This window comes from Corvus moneduloides, chromosome Z (assembly GCF_009650955.1).
Source record: "Corvus moneduloides isolate bCorMon1 chromosome Z, bCorMon1.pri, whole genome shotgun sequence".
Taxonomy (NCBI): domain Eukaryota; kingdom Metazoa; phylum Chordata; class Aves; order Passeriformes; family Corvidae; genus Corvus; species Corvus moneduloides.
This window is the reverse complement of record NC_045511.1, coordinates 15,787,588-15,808,129: the sequence shown is the minus strand read 5'-3', so window position 1 is coordinate 15,808,129 and position 20,542 is coordinate 15,787,588. Positions and strand designations below refer to the sequence as shown.

Here is a 20,542-nt window from a genome sequence, read left to right as displayed (position 1 = left end):
GGGCTGCCTGCCAACTACCGGCTGGGAACCACTCAAGAATAGCGGCAGGAAGGAAAAAAAGAAAAGAGATAAAAAGAAGAAGGAAAAAAAAAAAGATGAAAAAGAAAAAATAACCCAGCTGGCAGCACAGACGCTGCTGGGAGAGGAAGCGGCAGGTTGAGACAAGGACATGGCTCATTATGCCACCCCTGCAGGTGCGGAGTGCCGAGCGGAGCGGCCGGCTCGGCTGCCGCCGGCGGCGCTGGCAGGGGGTAGACAGAGGCCACCATCCTCAGCCCCAGCCGGGAAGGACAAACTGAACACCATCATTATAGCTGAGAGTAGCTTCCACCCCCTTCCTCCCTCACACCCTGGGAGGCCAGTCAGGCTCTGGTGACACACAGCAGCACAAGGACATGGAAGATGCTGCTGGAACAAGCTCTTCTAGTGCTGCAATGCCTGTCCTTGGTGGTTTGCAACGTCAGCCTGGATAAAGCCCCAAGCAGCGCATGCTGACCTTGTGGCTGATCCTGCTTGCAGCACGAGACTATTGGGAACCACTCCCGTCTGGGTTACCCCATGCTCAGAGCCAGGCAGACACAAGCCCACCACATGCTGAGGCTACCGACACAACCAGGGTGACTGGGAGCGGGTGAGAGCTGGTGGTTTCCTCAAAGGACAGGCCAGGGGTTGGATGAACCCCGAGGAAGCTAGTTCCCATGTCTCCTGGACAGGGTTCCCCTGCACAGACAGCAGCTTCTGAAGGAACTAAGAGCCCAACCTGTCCTGGAAGGTGACCCACCAGTATCTCCTTAGAGATGCACTGAGCTCGGACCACAGCCAGGACAGCAGCAGGCAGGGAATGGTGCATTAATCCCACCAAAAAAAAAAAAAAAAAACAAAAAAACTGAGCATGGATTTTTCCTTGCAGCTTTTTCCTCCTGCTACAGCTCAGGGTGCTGGAAAAGGCGGGCGACATCTCTGAGGATGGGAACAGGCAAGAAGGAGAGACAGCACCAAATGCGTGGGTGCTGCTCTCACCATGGAGAACAGAGCGCAAACCCTGCTGCTGCCAAGCCCGGTGTCCTCAGATGCATCTCCCCAGCTCACCCAGCCACAGACATTGGAGACTTCCCCGTGCTGCGCTGAGCAGGAGTCTGAGCGGGACAGGAGAGCAGCAGGGAGCCAGTGCCTTGCAGGAGGTGGAAGCAAGCTGGGAAAGGTCTTCCTTGCAGTGGCATGGCACTCAGGTAGGTCGTTGAAGTGCTAAGTGGCCTTCTCCTCTGCTTCAACCTTCAGACACCAAGTAATGATGTTTTAACAGAAAAACAGCCCAGGCTGCAGTTTCCCACCTCCCCAGTACCTCTGGAGGTGAGGCACAAAGCACTGGGATGAGCTGAAGCTCCAGGTGAACACAGCATGCTGCTCACTCCTGCAGTCTGGGGATTTCCTGCACCAGAATCACCATCAGTGGGCTCATCCACCCTCGTGGATTTCTCTTTTCAGGAATTTGCTCAATTGCCTTTTCATCCCAGGCAAGTTTCTTACATCTTCCCTCCACCACTTCACCTAAGGCCACCATCTCCACAGGTTAATCCCAAACTGCTTCAGAAAGTGCATTCATGTCCTGAAAGGTCACTGCATCTTCTGACACAAGATGCCCCATTACAGGAACTCGAACAACCTTTCCCTGCTCACCTTCCTTCCCCCCACCACACAGGATTTTGTTATTCCCCATCATGCCTCCCTCAGTCATCTCTTCCCCCAGACGGAAGAGAGCCAGTTTATGTAATTGTTCCATCTATGGAAACGGCTTCGTACCTTTAATTATTCCTGCCACCCTTCCCTGCACTTTCCCGACGTGTCTTTAAAAGGGTGCGGATGTGCAAGCGAGGGAGACGGGCTGCGAAGAAGGCGCGGTTCTGGTTAAAACACACTCTGCGCCCCAGGAGGGGAGGCTGTGGTCTGCCCTGACCCCGCTGCTGCCCAGCGGGGCCGCAGCCAGCCCCTGGCCCAGAGCCCTTGTTTGTCCCCGGGCAGGCTGCACACCAAGCAGATCATTTGTGAGCACGGGGACGGCCAGCACCAGCTCCCCCACCCTGGGGCCCCCAAAGCTCCCGGCGATGAAAAGCCGGAACAAAAAGCATTTGCAAGGCCAGGGCTTGGGCACGGCGCGGGACACGCAGCACGAGCCCCCCCCGCCGCGGGGACGGGGCCACCGAACAACACACAGCAAAACAGACGGGCAACAGTAAGTGCTGGTTTAGTACCACGATGACTCAGCCACTCCACGGGCAGTGCAGAGAGACCTCCGACTCTTCCAGCTCAGAGGGGCTCCACGGAGAGACCATGGTGGGAAACGAGGAGCCCAGGTGGCTACTCACACCCTGCCTGGGGACTCCGGAGAGCCAAAGACCCCAGCCTAGGCAGGACAGGGAGACCAATGTTGTGATCAAACCACAAGGGACGGACGAGATGTGAACTCCAAAGCGCCCTGTTCAAACACTCCATCAGTAAGGGGAAGCACAAAGAGGTTACAAAAGGACAAACATCTTAACAGCCTCAGACGTTCACCGGTGCTCAGCTTCACCCACGAGCTGCAGCACCTGCACAACCAGATGCTTCCTCCTCAGTCTGTGGACAGGTGTGCAGGCAGGATGCTGTCCCCACGTTCCGCACCAACTCGACAGCATCAAGAGATGGGTTTTCTTCTCAAGACAGGCAGGTTTTCCCAGGACAAAATCCAGGTCACTGGGTCCAGACTGCTCCTCCAGCCAGGAGCCACCTCACTCCCAGTCCAACTCAGGCCGGGATGCTGGAAAGATCAAGGGGGAGACTCACATGGCAAAAGCCCAAACACACTCCCACTTCGGAAGGGGACGCCTGACAGGGCTTTGCAGCAGGACAGCACTGGCAGCGTGTGTGGCTCAGTTACCCAGTTTCCCTGCTAGCTGGCCACAGCTGCTGCGGAGCTGGGATGCACCGATGTCAGAGCAAAAGCTGTTTTAAACACAGACACTGAGCCTCCCACTGGACCAGGGCTTTGGAGTCTAGTGGCTTTTACACAATGAAAAAACATAACACAGTGTCAGCCTTCCCAGCCTCACACAGCTAAAGACTCTCAGCCACCCTCTGTTGCATAAGGACCCTGGCCCCGTCACACTGGGTGTTTGATCTGGCAACAATATTGTTCCTGCGGAGTGGACGCTCACCCACCACCCCTGTCAGACACGTCAGAGCACCCCACAGAACCACAGAACCAATTAGGCTGGGAAAGACCTTTGAGCTCATCGAGTCCAACCTATGACCAAACACCACCCTGTCAAGCAGATCGCGAACCAACTGCCACATCCAATCTCTCCTTAAAAACCTCCAGGGACAGTTGACTCCACCACCTGGAGTCCACAAATAGGCAGTCCATTCCAATATCTAATCACCCTTTCTGTGAAGAAATGCTTCCTAATGTCCAACCTAAACCTCCCCTGGCACAGTTTGAGGCTTTGTCCTCTTGTCCTGTCCCTGGCTGCCTGGCAGAAGAGATGAACTCCCATCTGGCTATAATCTCCTGTCAGGGAGTTGCAAAGAGTGATAAGGTGCTCCCTGAGCCTCATTTTCTCCAAACATCCCCAGCTTCCTCAGCCAGTTCTCATAGGACTAGTGCTCCAAACCCTTCACCAGCACTATTGGCCTTCTCTGGACTCACTCCAGCACCACAATGGCCTTTTTAAGTGCCTCAGGGACTTGCTGTCCCACCTGCCCCCACCAGTCCCATATGGAGCAGGGCACACCTTACGCAGGCAGGGCTCTTGGGATGCCTACACTGCCCTGCACTCCCACAGCACGGCCCCACTGCTCCAGTGCTTTCTCCTCACAATTCCCACTTTGGGTCCAGCCCTCCCAGCCCTGCAAATTGCTTCCAGGACCTTGAACTTCCTTCAGCAGAGAAGGGCAATGGAGCTGGGGGAGGGTACAGGGCTCAAGTCTGATGAGAAGCAGCTGAGGGAGCTCAGGGTGTTCAGCCTGGAGGAGACTCAAGGGGGCCTTATCACACTTTATAGTGAGCTGACAGGAGGGTGTAGCCGGATAGGGGTCAGTCTCTTCTCCCTGGCAACAAGTGCCAGGACAAGAGCACAAAGCCGCAAGCTGTGTCAGGAGAGGTTTAGGTTATACATTAGGAAGAACTTCTTCACAGAAGGACTGACTGGGCATTGGAATCGGCTGCCCAGGAAGGTGGTGGAGTCACCATCCCTGAAGGTGTTCATAAAAAGACTGGACATGGCACTTTGGTGCCATGGTCTGGTTGATAGGGTGCTGTCTAGTCATAGGCTGGACTTGAGCTCAGAGGTCTTTTCCAACCTCATTGACTCAGTGATTCTGCGATTCTGCACAACGCCAGCCCGGCCCGGGCCGGGGTCCTGGGGGGCTGCCAGACCCTGGGGGATGGGGCACAGGCCGTGCGTAGCCCCCAGCCCCGCAGAGCGTGCTATGTGCCCCTGGCGCTGTAAGAACCACCCACCGCCGCTGCACCGCCCCGGGTCCGGGTCACATCCCCCGCTCCCCGAGCCCCCGGACCCGCGGGCGGCGGAGGAGGGAGCGCTGAGGCACGGCGTGAGGCGCGGCTCCGCGGTGACGTCACACCTTTCCAGAAGATTCCCCGCGGGGATCCCGCCGCTGCGAGCGAGCGCCAGGCCAATCAGAGAGCGCCGAAAGGGCGGTGCAGGCTTGAACTGGCCAATGGAAAGCGGCGGCGGGGACGCGCAGGGGGGAGAGGCGGGGAGGGGAGCGTCGGGGGCCCTCCTTCGCCCCGCCTCCCTTTCGGAGATAACCAATCAGCGCGGCGCAGCGCGGCGATGGACAGCCCCCCGGGCCAACAGGGGCGGGGCGCGCGCGGGCGGGACTCCCCTGACGTGGCGACCGGGGGGCGGGGGCGGGGGCGGCCCAGCGAGCCCGCGGCGCCCCGGGACAGCGGGAGCGGTGAGTGCCGGGGGGGGCCCCCCCGACCGCCCCCGGACCCCCACACCGACCCCCGCACCCCGGCCCCGCCTGCGCCACCGCGGCGGGACACCGTGGCGAGGGGGGACAGTCCCCCTGCCGAGTGGGGTGATAGGGTGTCACTGTGGGACTGCCGTGGGGTGACAAGTTGTTGTCGTGGGGCTGGGGGGAATTAGTCCCCCCGCCCCATGGAGCGAGGCGGTTCGCCGTGGGGATGGGGGGGTCGTGTCACCCCGCACTGGGGGGTGACAGGGTGTCACTGTGGGGTGGGGCGTCACTCTCTGCGCCGTGACAAGGTGTTGCCGTGGGGCTGGGCGGGGGTCAGTCCCCCTCACGCCGGGGGCTGGCCCCGGGGCGTGACAAAGTGTCACTGTGGGGCGGGGGCGGCAGTGCCCCTGTCTCGGGGGTAACAAGGTGTCACCGTGGGGTCAGTACCCCTGCCCATAGGGTGACAGGGTGTTGCCATGGGACGGGGGCGTCATTTCTCTGCGCTGTGGGTTGACAAGTTGCTGCCATGAAGTTGGGGTGATTCGTCAGTCCCCCTGCCCTGTGGGGTGATAGAATGTCACTGTGGTGCTGGGGAGGATCAGTCCCTCTTTCCCAGGGCTGACAGGGTGTCATTATGGGGCTGAGGTGGACAGTCCCTCTGCCTGAAGGGGTGACCGGGTGTCACTATGGGGCTGGAGGCGATTGGCCCCTCTGCCCATGGGGTGACAGCATATGCCTGTAGGACTGGGAAGGAACGCTCGTCCCGCTGCACCCATGGGGTGACAGTCTGTCCTGATGTGGGGGCTTAAACCCCTGCTTTATGAAGTAATAGGGTGTCCTCGGGGGCTGGGAGGATTGGCCTCTCTGCCCCAAGGGGTGACAGGGTTTTGCTGTGGGTCTGGGAGCTTAGCCCCTTTTCCCCTTCATGGTTGGGGAACAGAAGCCAACCACTCTGTCCTGTCACCATGGGATGACATGACCTCTCTATGGGGCTGAAGGTGGGGGAGGAAGGGGTTGGCATCTCTGGCCCCTGTGGGATGTCAGGGTTTCTTGGTGGGGCTGTGGGTCAGGGTTAACTGGGCTGCCCTGCTTGGTGACCACATGTCCCTGTGGGTCTGAAGGGGGTGGCAGGAAGGGGTTAATCCCCTCTGCTCCATAACGGGGATAGTGCGTCCAAGTGAGGCTGGGAGAGAGAGATTAATACCCCTGCCATGGGGCTACAATACAGCTCTGTGGGGCTGGAGAGGGTGATGAGGTTAGGGTTAACCCCTCTCTCCTGTTTCGCTTTGGAGGGAATAATGTGCCCTGTTTGAGCTATGTGGTCTGGCCAAGAAGGGGTCAACACTCCTCCACCACCATACTGGGGGTACCTATGTATCCCAGTGGGGCTGAACTGGCTGGTGAGAAAGTTGGTAACCTCCCACCCAGGTAACAGTAACAGGTTTAGAGGGACCAGCATGGAAGGGGTTAACCCCTGTCCCCAGTTGAGGTGACAGTGTCTCCTGGGAGGGCTGGCCAGGAGGGAAGGGTTAATCTGCTTTCCTCTTGGGGCAGACAGTGGGTCCCAGTGGGGCTTGATCATGGCAGGGGGTCACCCCTGGACCCCGTGGGTCTGTGTACTGGGGCACAACGTGTGGGTGAACCCCCATGTGGGTGACAGCCCCTAAAAATGATAGTGCCTGTGGACTTGGGAGGGGGATAAATCCCATCCCCATGAAGTTCTTAGCCCCGCAATGGGGCTGGGCAGGGGGCACGGGGTGTCGATCTGTGCAATGAGGGGGTTTAACCCCATCCCCATGGCATTGTGAGCATCCTACTAAGTCTGGAAATAGGGCACCCTACGCGGGGAGGCAGCATGGAGGGGCTTGACCCTATCTCCACACAACTGTGAGCAGCTGTGAGTGTGGCTGAAAAGAGGGGAACCTACCTGGGGAGACTCTGTGAGGGGCTTGACCCCATCTCCACCCAGGAGCCAGCACCAGATAGGTCTGGAAATGGGGGACCCTATCAGGGGTGATAGCAAGTGGTATTTGACACCATCCCCAGCAGCACTTTGTGGGTATGGAAATGGGGGACCCTCTCTGGGGAGATTCTGAGCGGGGGTCCTGATCCGTGCCCACGCAGGAGGCGGCCGCCAGCGGGGCTGGCAGCGGGGGCTGTGCTGGCAAGAGGCAGCGAGGGGAGGGTTAACCCCATCCCCACGCAGGTGCCGGCACCCCAGTGGGGCTGTCGGTGGGGAGGGGGAGGCGGGCGGTGCGTGTGGGGGCTCGGGGAGGGGATGATTCATTGCGGGTAGTCATGACATTGCTGCCTGGTTGCCTGCGCCTGCCATCCAGCACGGGCACGGGTGGCTCTGCCTGCCCCGGCGCGACAAGATCCCCACCAGCTCCCTGACTAAACCCGGGATACGCTGCCATGCCGGCCATCCTGCTCTTCTGGAGCCGCGCCGAGAGGTATGCACTGCCTCGGCACCCGCGCCTCGCCGAACCCACCCGGCTCGGAGCTCGGCGGGACCCCAGCCCCTGGGGCCGCAGCAGGATAGGGGCTGTCGCCCGCCCGGCGTTTTGCTTGCCGCGGGTGGGATGCAGGAGCTGCCTGGTGATGTTCCCAGTACGGCTGCCCAATTTCGGTGTAGGGCGTCCGGAGAGGATGCTCTCTGTGGCCCGCAAGTGATGGTGACAGACGGGGGAACGCGGTGGCATTGGCTTTCCTTGGCGCGCCTGAAGGTGACTTCTCAGAAGTAGGTTTTGCGCCGTGGGCTCGGGGGACGCACCGTCCCCGTCCCGCTGCCCTGCCGCCACGGGGAGCGCCGGATGCCGGGCGGGAGTGCGGCACTCAGATCCCTTCTGCCGGGGGACCGGTGCCGGCGCCTGGTGAGGGGGATACAGGGACCCCCATGCATCCGAACGGGAAAAGCTGGGGAGGTGCACATTGGTTAACGTGACTTTTTTCCATATCAACGCCGCCCTACTTTTCTCCCTACCCGATTCGCCTGGCGGGTGCTCAGCCCTGGGCGTCAGCAGAGTCGTTTCTGGGGACACCGGGGGGCTCCTGGCTGCGCTCCCTGCGCTCCTCGGCGGGGGCTGCGTGGGGGACGTGACGGTACCGGGCGGCTGGGTGCCTTGCGGCAGCGGGGAAGAGGAATGCCAGAGCTGACGGATTAAGCAGAAGTGTCTTAATCTGTCAATTTAACGAGAAAGCGTCGAGAAACCAATTAAAAGGAAAATTACAGCACGGCAAGTGACTCCATTGAAGGGTCTCTCCGTGCGCGGCTGGGAAGCACACAAAGGACGACAGCTCCCCAGCAGCACCGCGTTGACTGGAGGAGCCCTTTCGGACCCAGCCTGGGAGCGAGGTCAGAGGCAACCACGGCTGCCGGGCTGGCGAGGAGCAGCCCTTTGGGTGTGCCGGAGGAGGTGGAGGAGGGGACTCGCCAGCAGAGCATCCCTTGGCGGCGGCGGCATCCCCGGCACGAGCCGGCACCTTTCGCTCCGCCACCCTCCTCCCGCCCTCCAGTGCCTCCCGGCCGGGCACACAGCACCTGCCGCCGCCTGCGGACAGCCGCGATGTTTAAAATAAAACTAGAGCCTTTAAAAATGACAGCTTGGACTATGAATGTGTTCGTAAAGTTTCGGTAAGTGGGTTTCTGCCTCTCGACCTTGTGTCCTCATTAAACCATCAGTGCCTGTCTCTGGCATCCCGCGGTGACCTTGCACCCTGAGATGGAACAAAAAAAAGCCTTGTGCCGTTGCCAGGGTGGGTTTGTTCCCTTAGATGACTGCCGAGCGGAGGGATTATGTCAAACGATCGCTATTCAGCTGGCGCGTTCGCCCAGCAGTTGCTCGGGCTGATGTCATGTGCGGGGCCGGAACAAAGATTTATTCTTTATTTAATTTTTTTTTTCTCTTTTGGTGTGGTTGCAAGAGGAGGATGGAGGCTGGGCTGGCTCGGCGGGGCATGGGAATGCCTGTGGTTTTCTCCAAGGCAGGGTGGCCGTGGCTTATCTGGAGGCATCCAGTTTGCAAGGGCAATGCAGAAATGCCTTTGCCTGCCTGAAACCCCCCACCGCTCCCGAGGGGGTTAAATGGGAAGGCAGGAGAGGATGACTGAGCAGAAGGGGGAGAGGATCGGTGGCAAGGCGCAGCTGATCCCAGAGAGGTGGGAGGGAAGGAGGGAGGCTCTGCGGGGACAGAGTCGTGTTTTACCACCATTGTGCATGTGAGCTGAGCCTCCGGAGTGTGCCTTAACCCACCGGGTCACCCGCCGGCACCTGGTCCTCTCTGGCACGGTAAACCGCGGCACCGGGATGCATTTCGGTATAGAAATTGCCCCCTCCCCTCGGCTCCCAGCCAGCCGAAGGGGTCCCCGGTCTGGTCAGAGATCCTCATCAGGCGTCCCCACCCTGGCCAAAGATCTCTCGCTGGGCAAGACCAGAGATCTTGTGGGTGGGGGCAGCATTTTGCCTGGACGGGATGTGTTTTCATGGGAAGCGCTGCGGGGTTTTGGCCAGATGAGGGGGTCCAAGTGGTGCTGTCAGGTTGGGCTGCGTGGGGTCGGAGCCAGATACTGTGGTTCCTGGGCAGCGACAGTTAAAGGTTTGTCACCTCTGTGTTGCTGGAGCTAGGGTGTGATGGGGTAGTCTGTAGCACAGCTTGGTTTGTTCTCGCTGTGGGAAGGTTGGCAACCTCCAGACAGGGCCAAATCCTCGTCCCAGTACTGGTCTCAGGGAGCCCCTGCCCTCCACTGGGGGTAGCTGTGGGGAAGCAGGGTGTTGGGTTGACCCTTGGTGGGGAGAATGGACAGGCTAGCTCTTGGCTCTCCTGCCTGTTGCTCGCCCCAGGGTCTCCTGCAGCCCCCCGCCACTTAGGGAGGGTAAATGGGGAGGTGGGTGTGGGCTGGGGGCAGAGCATCCCCCAGCACCTGCGTGGGCTGGGTGCTGCTGGCATCTCTGCATGTAGGAGCTGGTATAGAAATGTGCTGGCATCTGGGAGCTGCCACAGGAGATGCTGTCAGATGCTCTTTATGCCCCCAGGGACCTCCTCCCACCTATTTTGTGCCCCCTGAGCTGCTGTACAGTGTTTGCAGATGCCCGTATCTCCCCTCACTGGGTCCTTCAGGGGTACCTTAGCCCCCCTCCCCATCTACAGCAAAGCACCTGCTTCATGGCTGGAGCAAAAAAAGAGCAGAAGTTGGTGGTTTGGAAGGAGGTGGCCAAATGTGGGGCCGATTTCCAAGCCCCTGTAGGTGGTCATTGCCCAAGGCATGGCCCAAGGCAAGTGCTGGATGCTTGATGTGGCTGCCAGGGGCTCAGTGTAGCACCCAGGCAAGGATCCTGGCGGAGAATAGCCACCCTTGGTTGACCTGTGGTGGTTGGGGGGTCCCTCTGTGACTTCCAGTGGGAGGTCATGGATAGAATAAGGATGGGGAGAACATGTGGTAGCTTGTATGATGGTGAGAAAAAGGGCCAAGGCTCACACCCTATGCCAAAATCCATCTCCTGGAGGGGCACAGTGAGTTGAGGTGGCTCAGGTGTATTTGGAGCAAGGATGGGGTGAAACCTGGACTGTAACAGGGAGCACGATATGAGCAGTGGGAGTGCAGGTCTGCTGGGGCAGCACCTGGGGAGCAGGGTCAGCACTGAGTGTGAGAGGGGCCAGGCAGGACCCTGAGGTTCAGGGTATCAAGTGTTTGCTGTCAGATAGCCAAAAGTCGAGGAGCACTGGGAAACATCTGTGGAAAAGCGTGGGACTTGTTAGCTTTTTCCTGGAGGAGCAGCCCTGCCATCTCTCCTGGCTGCTCCCTGGGTGGCTGCAACTCCAGCGGTGACTGGGGGATGAATTACAGCCACCGGGTTTTCCATGCCTTAGTATAGGCATGGGCATGGCCTCGGCCCCCGCACGATGGAGCGAGTGAGCCCTGAGTTCCTGGCTTACTGCAAGATCCAGTTGGAGGCTCTCAGGGAGTGCAAGTCAGGCTAGAAAGTGTTGGGTTTTTTTTAAACAAAAAAAGAAAAAAGCCCTCCCACCATCACAAGATGTTTCTGTCTAACGGCTCCGTTCTCTCTCCGCTAAATACAAATTATGGCTCTGACAGCCGGAGGCGCTTATCAGCTGAATGCCAATTGCTTTCAGGAACAAAATGTTTGAAGTTCCTTTAAGGTGAAGGCACAGCGTGGTCCCTGCCGCTGCTTTCAGCCTCCAAAACCTGCTGTCATCACCCTGACTTGGGTCTCAGGTCCCCAGCTGGGAGAGAACAAGGTAAGGGGGTGGACACAGGCAGGCAGCTACATTTGGACATAGCTCAGCCCTCCTGACTCAGGCAGGGGGGGACAGACAGGGACGTGGTCCTGGCCTGACGTTAGCAGTGGCGTGGCCCCTATAATAGCGCCGTGCCCCGACTTGGGCTCTCTCTCCCTGTCAGCCTCAGAGATGAGTCTGTCCATCCCTGCCGTGGGGCTTAGCGGGGTAAAACCAGAGCTGGGACACATTCTGGCACCAGGGCTCTGACCTCTGTTGGGAAGCGTGGACTTGAGCCAGCTCTGGTGCTGCTGGCCCTTGGGACGCAGGGAGCATCGGCTCCGTGATAAGTGTGTGCTGGTCCCGTCCCCAACTGCTCCAGTGTGATATTCACCTTACGAAGAGCTGTCTTTCTCCTTTCAGGAATAAGTATTCGGCTCCCGGCAGCGTTGCCGTCATGGGGAAGGACTATTACAAGATTTTGGGCATCCAGAGTGGCGCCAATGAAGATGAAATCAAGAAGGCTTATCGGAAAATGGCCCTGAAATATCACCCCGATAAGAATAAAGACCCCAGCGCTGAGGAGAAGTTCAAGGAGATTGCAGAGGCTTATGATGTCCTGAGTGACCCCAAGAAACGAGCTGTATACGACCAGTACGGAGAGGAAGGTAAGGGGATAAGCACTGCCCACTGGGAGGCAGGGATGTGGAGTCCAAATTGGTTTTAGAGGTGAAGGGAGGGTTTTCACAAAGAGGTGGTTCAGTGTTTCATGCCTATTCCTGAAATGGGAATGGTTTCCAAAGAATCAGAGAGAGTGAATGCTCCACAGGTGTCAGAAATCACCTCTTATCCTGCTCCTCCCCAGGCAGCTTCACTTTTCCAGCAATTTGTCACCTTGCTTCCTGGGGTGGCTGGGCTCTCCCTGCTCTCTGCCCCAAAACTCCAGGCACCAGCTGAGAAATGGAAGTGAAAGGAGCTCACCTCCTGGGTCATACCTGGGGTAGTTCGTTAGCAGCTCTTTAAATGACCTAAATAACACAGCAGAGACTCACTGCTCTGCCCACATTCCCCCTGCACTTGGGCACTGGTCCCATTGTCCTCCCTGGTACAGGCTGACCTACAGGATTCAAAGCTTTTCCCAATTTAAGTAATAGGCCCTTGTTTTGAAACCAAGCGGCTGCTGTTGTCTGGTGGTTGGCACGGAGGAGGAGGAGGAGGAGGAGAGCCGCTCCAACGAAGGCGGCCTTATTAGTCGAAGATGGAAGAGCGCAACCCCATTCGAGGAGAGTGCTGAATAACATCTGCATTAATCAGCCCAGGACTTGGGTGCTTAAAAGAGCAGGAGGTCTGGCAGGAGCAGGCTGCTGGGTGGAAGAGGCAGCTCCTCTCTCAGGCAGGTGCATCCCCTCACAAGCCACCGGCAGCATTAAGCAGCAGTGGGTTAATTGTTGACCCGTTAGTTATGTCAGGGCTATGATGGATGCACCAGGCACAGTGATTTGCCGCCCTGTAAAATGAGAAGAGACTGTCTCAAGTGGGAAACCAGCTTTTCCCGGGAGGCCTCAATGAAATCGGACCCCGCTCAGGCTGGCGTCATGGGATTAAAGGTGAAACCTCCTGGCTGTACAGTCTATTAGGAATGGGGCTCACTGGGGATTTGGCAAAATCCCCATAGCCTGCAGGCATCTAAAATAAGAGTGAATTAAGGAAGAGGGTAAGAGTGTCCCCCTTGCTGCCCCATCAAGTTAAAGACCATCTTCCCCCATGCCCCATCAGAGTTGAATCTCTCATGGTCCATGACCCCCCCCACACACACCTTTTGTTTCCCATTTGTTTCAGCAACGGAGGTCAGCATTTTGAGGAGCTTCTGGGTCCCACATTCTGTGTAGGCAAGGTGAAGCACAAAAGCCCCTTCAACCCACTCAGAATACTGACTTCAGCACTCAGAAGAGACCCCCAAACTTGTCCTGCTTGGAAGGGGCGTGGGGGACTGGGACAAAGGACAGCCTGTCAGAAACAGTCCTTCACTGTCACTGGTGTGCCCTGAAAATAGTCCCTGAGCTAGGCTTGGCTTAACCCTTCCCAACCCTCCTGGTCAAAAATAGCCTTGCAAAGCATGTGTGACCTCTTTGGGGGGCACTTGTCATGTGCCTTGACTCCTTGGGACCTGGGAGGAGTTGCAGTGACGTAAGGCTCAGCCTGGGACCTGGCAGCAGAGTTTCGCATGGGAAGGGTTGCCAGATGATCCAAACCCGGAGCTTACCTTGCATTTTACAGCCAATATGCAGGGAGCTGCATGCTGACCTGGAGGTCTGCTCACTTCCACCTGCCTATAGAATCATTGAGGGTGGAAAAGATCTGTAGGATCGTTTAATGATGCACTGCCATGTTCACCACAAACCCATGTCCCTAAGTGCCACATCCACACAACTTTTGAATATTTCCAAGGATGGTGACTCCATCACTTTGCTGGGCAGCCTGTTCCAATGCCTGACCAACTTTTCTGTGAAGAAATTTTTCCTAATGTCCAGTCTCAGAGACAAGGAAATTGGGACAGGAAGGAGCCTGCTCATGGGGAAAAATGGAGATGGGCTGATCAGGATATGTTTTAAATTAAAATTAGGTGAATTGGGTGGAGAGAACCAAAGAAGTCCTTCAGTAGGGATAGAGGGAACAAAACCTGAATGAATTCGGAGCTTGCAGGGTGTAGGGGTAGGACTGTGTGTCATGGGTGGAGATGGTGCCTTCACAGTGGTTGGGCTGGAGGTGGTGATCTGCACACCAAAGGAGAGGGTGGAAGAACTGCCTGGAGGTGGCAGAGGTCATTCTCCCACTTGGGCAGTGCAGTCCCAGCAGAGCATTCCCCCACAGGGAGCATTCATGTCTCCTCTTCCCCCTTCTCTTCCAGGCCTCAAAACTGGAGGTGGCTCTTCAGGTGGCTCAGGGAGCACCTTCCACTACACTTTCCATGGAGACCCCCATGCCACCTTTGCGTCCTTCTTCGGAGGCTCCAACCCTTTCGACATCTTCTTCGCCAGCAGTCGCTCCCGGATGTTCAATGGCTTTGACCAGGAAGACATGGATATGGATGACGACGATGACCCTTTCAGTGCCTTTGGCCGGTTTGGCTTCAATGGCATTAATGGGGTTCACCGGCGGCACCAGGAGTCCCTGCACACGCGGAGGAAGGTCCAAGACCCACCTGTCATCCATGAGCTCAAGGTGTCCCTGGAAGAGATCTACCACGGATCCACCAAGAGGATGAAGATCACTCGCAGAAGGCTCAATGCTGATGGCCGGACCATGCGGACTGAGGACAAGATCCTAAACATTGTCATCAAGCGGGGTTGGAAGGAGGGAACCAAAATCACATTCCCCAAAGAAGGGGATGCCACTCCGGACAACATCCCTGCAGACATTGTCTTCATCCTCAAGGACAAGCCTCATTCGCACTTCAAGAGGGACGGGACGAATGTGATCTACACGGCAAACATCAGTCTTAAAGAGGTGGGTACGGCTGCTAAACCCCGTGGGATGGGAGGTGGCACTGGTTCATGACATTTGGGGCAACTCTGGATAGGAAGGACCAGGTAGGTCGCAAGAAAGGAACTGCAGAAGCCAACTTGGTCTTGGTTTTGGAGGTTCTTGACCTCAGTGCTGGATGCGGGACACGGACGCTGCAGTCCCTGCTAAAGACACCTCACTTCTTGTGCCAATACAGGTGGTATTTATTAATTTTCTCCCTTGTCCATATGTCTTGTTTTTCCATTTTAGCGTAGGGTATTCACATGTGGAACATCCTCTGTAGGAACAAGGGAAAACCTGGGTTGGCTGGCATCCATCTGATTCCTGCTTTTCCTGTACCTGAGCCTGCTGTGGCATAGTTACTGCCTGGGGTTGCACCAGGTGCCTCTCCCTGTAGGCAGAGAGTGGGATCACATGGAGGAAAGTGATCCTTCGCCCTCTCTGAGCAGTGCTTTAGCTGTTTTCCTTGATTCCGAGATAAAGAACCAAACAAAGTAAATACCCAGGCAATGAGTAAAACTCGACACTTCCGGGCTGCCAGTCCTGGAGGTCACGGCGGGGCTGGATGCATCAGATCATCCAGCAATCTGCACGAAGGTGGGAGAGGAAAGGGGAGATTACCTCAGTACAAGATGTGCTGTTCGCCACCGCTGCTGTAAAACTACCTTTTAATAAATCCCAGCTGGCAGCTGCATTTAACGTTGACGCTTTTGGCAGCTGCTATTTGCTGTTCCTTTCAGACGGTAGACGCTGTCTGTCTTCTTAATGAGCTGATTTTTTTTTCCTTCCTGAAGGCAGATTTATGTTCTCAAATGCGTTTAATAGAAATAAGCTCAATGGGCCAGACCTGAGGCAGGGAAACGTGATCTTGTGAAGTGTGCCGGCGAGTCAGGAGAGTTCTGCAATGGCTCTGCATCCCAGCTCGGGCTGTGCCACTGGTGGCAAAAAGCATGTGGGCCAGGCAGAGCTAGGCACTCCTGAAGGAAGCTCAGCTCCACTTAACCTGCAGACTCAGGAGTAGAGTTTCCCTCACAGTGCAAAGTGCAGAGGTTTATTCCTGCAATAGCTGGTTCTCCTGGCTGATCCAGAAATACTTGGGAGAGACTGCCTTATTTATGGAGCTGTGCATGCCATATCTCAGATATTTCCTTCTGTTCATTCCTCTTATCAGTAAAGTTAACCCTGTGCTGACTGTGCTGATGCCCAGACCATGTTAGCCCAAGTTTGTGCACTGCTCAGGCTGGAGGGACTCGTGCCTGGAGTTGACCTTTGAGCAGCAACCAGAGAAACTTGCTCCAGCTCCACATACTGTTGCACCAGAAGTGTTGGACACCTGTGAGCTCCATGAGCAAGGCCTGCAAGCTGGCAGTGGGTTTGCACAATGCAGTCACAAAGCAGAAAATTGCTGGTCCAGGCAAATTCCTCATCTCTTTCAGCTGGAATTTCTGGTCTCTGACCTCCCCCGCCACAAACCCAACATGCTGGGCGTCCTCATGGAGCTGCTGGTCTGGCTGTCATCCCCAGCCTGCTGCTTGCCAGGGCAGTGTGATGCTCTGCTGCATTTGTCTTCCAGGAAAAGAAGTTCCTTAAGTGCTCTGGAGCACGATCAGATGCTGGGAGCTCTCCAATTCTGTATGCTACCACCTCAATATGTGACAGAGCACAACTTCTCCGTCTCCTCAGCCTCTGGGTGCTCTCCTTGCACCTTCCTCCTTGCAAGGCTGCCTTTTCTAGCCTGAGTTAGTTCTCTCATGTCACTGCCATGAGAGAACATAGTGCCATCAGGAAAGCTGGCATGTGATGGGTGATTCGCCCCACTCTCAGCTGTGCTGGAGGGCCCTCCCAGCCCTCAAGTCCCAGCCCTGTTTGGTGCCTGGCCAGGGCAGTGCAGGCTTTTTGCCACCTGTCTGCTGCAGAATCAAAGATGTATGAGTGCTTTTCCTGGGATTTGTTGTCTTCCTTCTTAAAATCAGAGGCGTGTGCCACAGTGGGGAGCTGCAGGAGGGAGGAGGCTCAGGGCTCCGCCAGCAGCTGCCTCTGCTGGGAGGCAGTGCTGCCGGCAGGGCGTTGTGCCCGCCTGGCTGCTGCCTAATGCCTGCCCTCAGCACCATCCTGCTTTGCATCCTTTACCCGGCATTACCTTCCTCGAAGCACCTGCAGCTCAGCTCATCCCGGCTGGGACATGGCCGATGCTGACATCCTCCCTGGTGGCTCCGCTGCGAGCGGAGGTGGACCCAACGCTGACCTAGATAAAGCTCTTCTCACACAGCACAGCACTCAAACCCAGGGTGATTTCATCCCCAGAGATGAACCAAGCCTCTTTCTAGGATGCGGGGTAGCTCCCGCAGTTACTGGTGTTACTTCAGCAACCGTTTTCCCAAATGCCAGCAAAGTTGAGCAAGAAGAATGAAAAACAGGGACATACGGCGGGGGAGCGATTGCCTCGGATTCTTGCGTCTTGGCTCTGGGAAGGAAACATTAAGATCCTGTCTGCCTTCACTGTTACCGCCCGCTTCTGCTCACAGCTCTGTCTGCTTTCCCCATCCACGTGTTCCCATAGGGAGTTCTTGTGCTCCTTTCCATTTTGTGGCTGGAGGTGTCCTTTTCTTGGGACACGTGGGCACATGCAGCCATGGCACACAGCACTGGGCACCAGCGAGCAGGAGGGCTTTGGCATCCTTGCCTGAGTGCACAGCAGAAACTCCTTGATGTGGGAAGATTGTCCTTTGTTTACCCCCCAACCTGCTGGAGATCAGCCAAGCACCTGCTGCTCACACAGAGCTGATGATGGCATCCTCCAGCAGGCTAAAGACTTCATCCCTGAGGACACGCTCTCCAGGAGGAGACCTGTGCAGATGAGCCATGCAAGGAGACAGGACCTTCTCCCTTGTTCTCCACTCACCAGAGACCCCCAACCAGCTCTGGCACAGATCCCACTGCAAACCCTCTGGTTCAAAGCCTTGGTTCAGCTGCAGAAGCCCCATCCATCATCTCAGAGCCAGTGGCCAGCATGAGATGTTTCTCCTGGTGCCTGTTCCTGCTCTGACTCTGGAGGCTTTTTCTGGGGAGGGGAACGCAGAACATTCCCCCACCTACCCCAGAAACAGCAATTGCATCTTCCTCCACTCTCCTTGCAAGGTGCCTTGGGAGGGCTGGGACCCCCAGGACCCAGTTCAGACCTGTGCCAGCCCCCACATGGAAGCTCGAGGCTGTAGCTCAGCAACCCCCCACCCCCTGCTCCCTTCCAGAAGCATCGTTCTGCAGTCCTCTTGCTCAGCCCTTGCCGAAAGCCTGGAGACGATCCTGCCCACATGTACGACAGAGCTGTCTGAGTTATTTAAGGACACAAGGATTTTCTTGCTGCATTCCCGTGTCACGTGGCTCGCCAATGCAGGCCAGTGTGCGGCTGCTGCCAGGGGCTGGGGTACAGCAGGGTGGCACCCCCACACCGGCTCCTGGCTGTGCAGTGGGATGGGAGACAGGAACCAGCCCCTCCAGCGCCCCAGCTCCCAGGGAAGCTCAGTGCCACAGCCACAGCATTGTCCCATGCTGGCATCGTCTTGTGGGGGCTGTCGGTGACAGGGCTGGGACATGGGACATGGGCTGTGCTATAGATAACCCCAGCACCGGGCAGAGCTGCCGTGCTCTGGAGGGTGACAGCTGATGGGCTGTGGCGGCATCCCATGATCTCAGCTGGGTTTTCGGCTGCCTGAGGCTGGGCAACGAGGCTGGAAAGGGGCTAAATTTAGCCTGTGCTGTTGCTGTGGGTGGCTGGGTGCTTGCTGGTGGTGCCTTCTGGGCAGCCCAGGAGGTAGGAAGGAGAGTCCTTCCCCCCATGAGGGCTGGGGCACCTGTCTCCTGGGGCACCCCTCTCCTGGGGCACCCCTCTCCTTCACTTCTCCTGCAGCCCAGTTCATGGTGGTTGGACCAGGCTGGCACCAGCAGCGAGCTGTGCTTGCACTGGTGAGCATCACCCAATGCTCTTGGGCAGCATCCAAAGGGAGCTGGGCGGTTCAACCCAGGGAGCAGCCAGTGGGGAGACAGGATGTGGTTGTTGGGATGCTTTGGGGTGTCACCCCATCTGATGGCCTCTCCCCTCCTCCTCCCTCAGGCCTTGTGCGGCTGCACCGTGAACATTCCCACCATCGATGGACGGGTGATCCCACTTCCCTGCAACGACATCATCAAGCCGGGGACAGTGAAGAGACTACGTGGGGAGGGGCTGCCCTTCCCCAAGGCCCCCAGCCAGCGAGGAGACTTGATCGTGGAGTTCAAAATCCGCTTCCCGGACAGAATAGCTCCCCAGACGAGACAGATCCTTAAGCAGCACCTCCCATGCTCCTAGAGCCCAGGGACTCTCCTCCAAAGCAGCAATACTCCAAACGCATGTGCCGCAGCACCTGGCCCACACAGAGCCAAGGTGCCACAGCACTTTTAAATGCAAAAAAAAAAAGAAATCCAACCCCTCACACTACTTTTCTCCCTCAAAAAACCCACCCGACCCACCCCCTATCCATCCTTCTTGGCCGGTTTTTTACTCCAACAATGGGGAGACTCCTGTCTGCCACAGCTCTCCCAGCTGCCACACCTTTTCTTTCTCCCCAGAGGTCCATCTTTTCTGCCTCGCGTGAGCGGGAGCCGTGGGCCCTTTGCCCGGGGAGGTGCGTCGTGTTGTGGGTTTTTTATGTCACCTGCTTTTCAGGCCACTCTTCCCACAAGAAGCTGGACTTGTCGGGGTCCGGCGCAGTGTAAATAGGACTCCGCAGGATCTGGCATCCCCGCTGCTGGTTTTTCTCTTCCCCTCTTTGATACTTGCTGCTGTTTGGGGTCCCGGCTGAACCGCGGTGCCAATCACTCCTGCCTGCGGTGGCCCCCCCAGTAGCCGGACAATTTCTCACCTGGGGCCATGGTACCAAGTCCAACCGTGGTCCTCTCTGCTGTGCCAAGCCTACACCGAGCCTCGGCTGTGCCAAACAACGGAGCACGTGGGGATGGTCCATCCAGCCTCCTGCCCCTGCCTGGGGATGTCCCCAGTGCCCGTGGGCAGCACCTGCCTGCACCTGCTGCCCACAGGGCCCCAGCCAGCAGGAGGAGGGGGGAAAGCCCAGGGTGGAGCTTTCTTTTTTCAGATGTGTTGAGTTTGCATTGCTGCTTTTATTTTTTAAATACATATATGTAGAGCTTATTAGATAAACTTCGTAAGGGTTTTTCTCTGCCTGTATTGGGGATACTGGCCTGACGCACCCAGGCTTTTTTTGAAAGGGGGATGATTCAGCCACACGAACAGCAAACCCTTGGAGTGGGGTTGTGTGTGCGTGTAGCACTAATCTGGGTGCAAAAGCAGAGCCAAGCGTGAGCAGAGCTGTGGGTTTCACTAGTGTTTCAGGTCAAATTAGGGATTCTAATAAGAAGAGAGAGGCGTGTGTATATATTTTTCTACAGGGACAATTCATTCAGGAGGTGTTTCTGGACATCAGGGCGGAGCTGGGAGGTGCATGAGGCAGTCTGTTTAGTGGCTCCATTTTCAAATACTGTATTTTTTTAAAACATTTGGATTTCCACCAGGAGAATTTTTATATTTCTTACCTTTCTCGGCCCACTCTGCCTCAGGCCAGTTTTTTTTCCCAGGAAAGGGCTGCTATGGAGCAGGAGGCGCGTTCGACCTGGCTTTGTACAGCTCTTTTTTGACCACAGCACCACCAAGAAAACCCCTGCCAAAATATTCCCCCCCACTCCAGGAATCCTTTTTTTTTTTTTTTTTTTAATTTCTTAAAGAAAAGAAAAGAGAATTCACTGAATTGAAGTGGGGGGTCCCTGGGGGC

At 56.9% G+C, this 20,542-nt stretch overlaps 1 protein-coding gene across 6 annotated transcripts; it reads left to right on the top strand.

Moving 5' to 3' along the window:
* The first annotated feature begins 4,894 nt into the window (after nucleotides 1–4,894).
* Nucleotides 4,895–20,315, top strand: DNAJB5 (DnaJ heat shock protein family (Hsp40) member B5). Of its 6 annotated transcripts, none has more exons than XM_032096602.1 (4): nucleotides 4,895–4,953; nucleotides 11,619–11,863; nucleotides 14,104–14,702; nucleotides 18,832–19,177. In XM_032096602.1, the coding sequence occupies exons 2-4, from the start codon at nucleotides 11,653–11,655 to the stop codon at nucleotides 19,063–19,065; spliced, it is 1,044 nt and encodes a 347-aa protein (XP_031952493.1). In that variant the 5' UTR covers nucleotides 4,895–4,953; nucleotides 11,619–11,652; the 3' UTR covers nucleotides 19,066–19,177. The 6 variants fall into 6 exon arrangements, with proteins under 6 accessions (XP_031952493.1, XP_031952491.1, XP_031952492.1 ...); XM_032096600.1 differs by lacking the exon at nucleotides 4,895–4,953 and adding an exon at nucleotides 7,240–8,593 and having other exon boundaries at nucleotides 18,832–20,315; XM_032096601.1 differs by lacking the exon at nucleotides 4,895–4,953 and adding an exon at nucleotides 7,241–7,412.
* The last annotated feature ends 227 nt before the right edge of the window (nucleotides 20,316–20,542 follow it).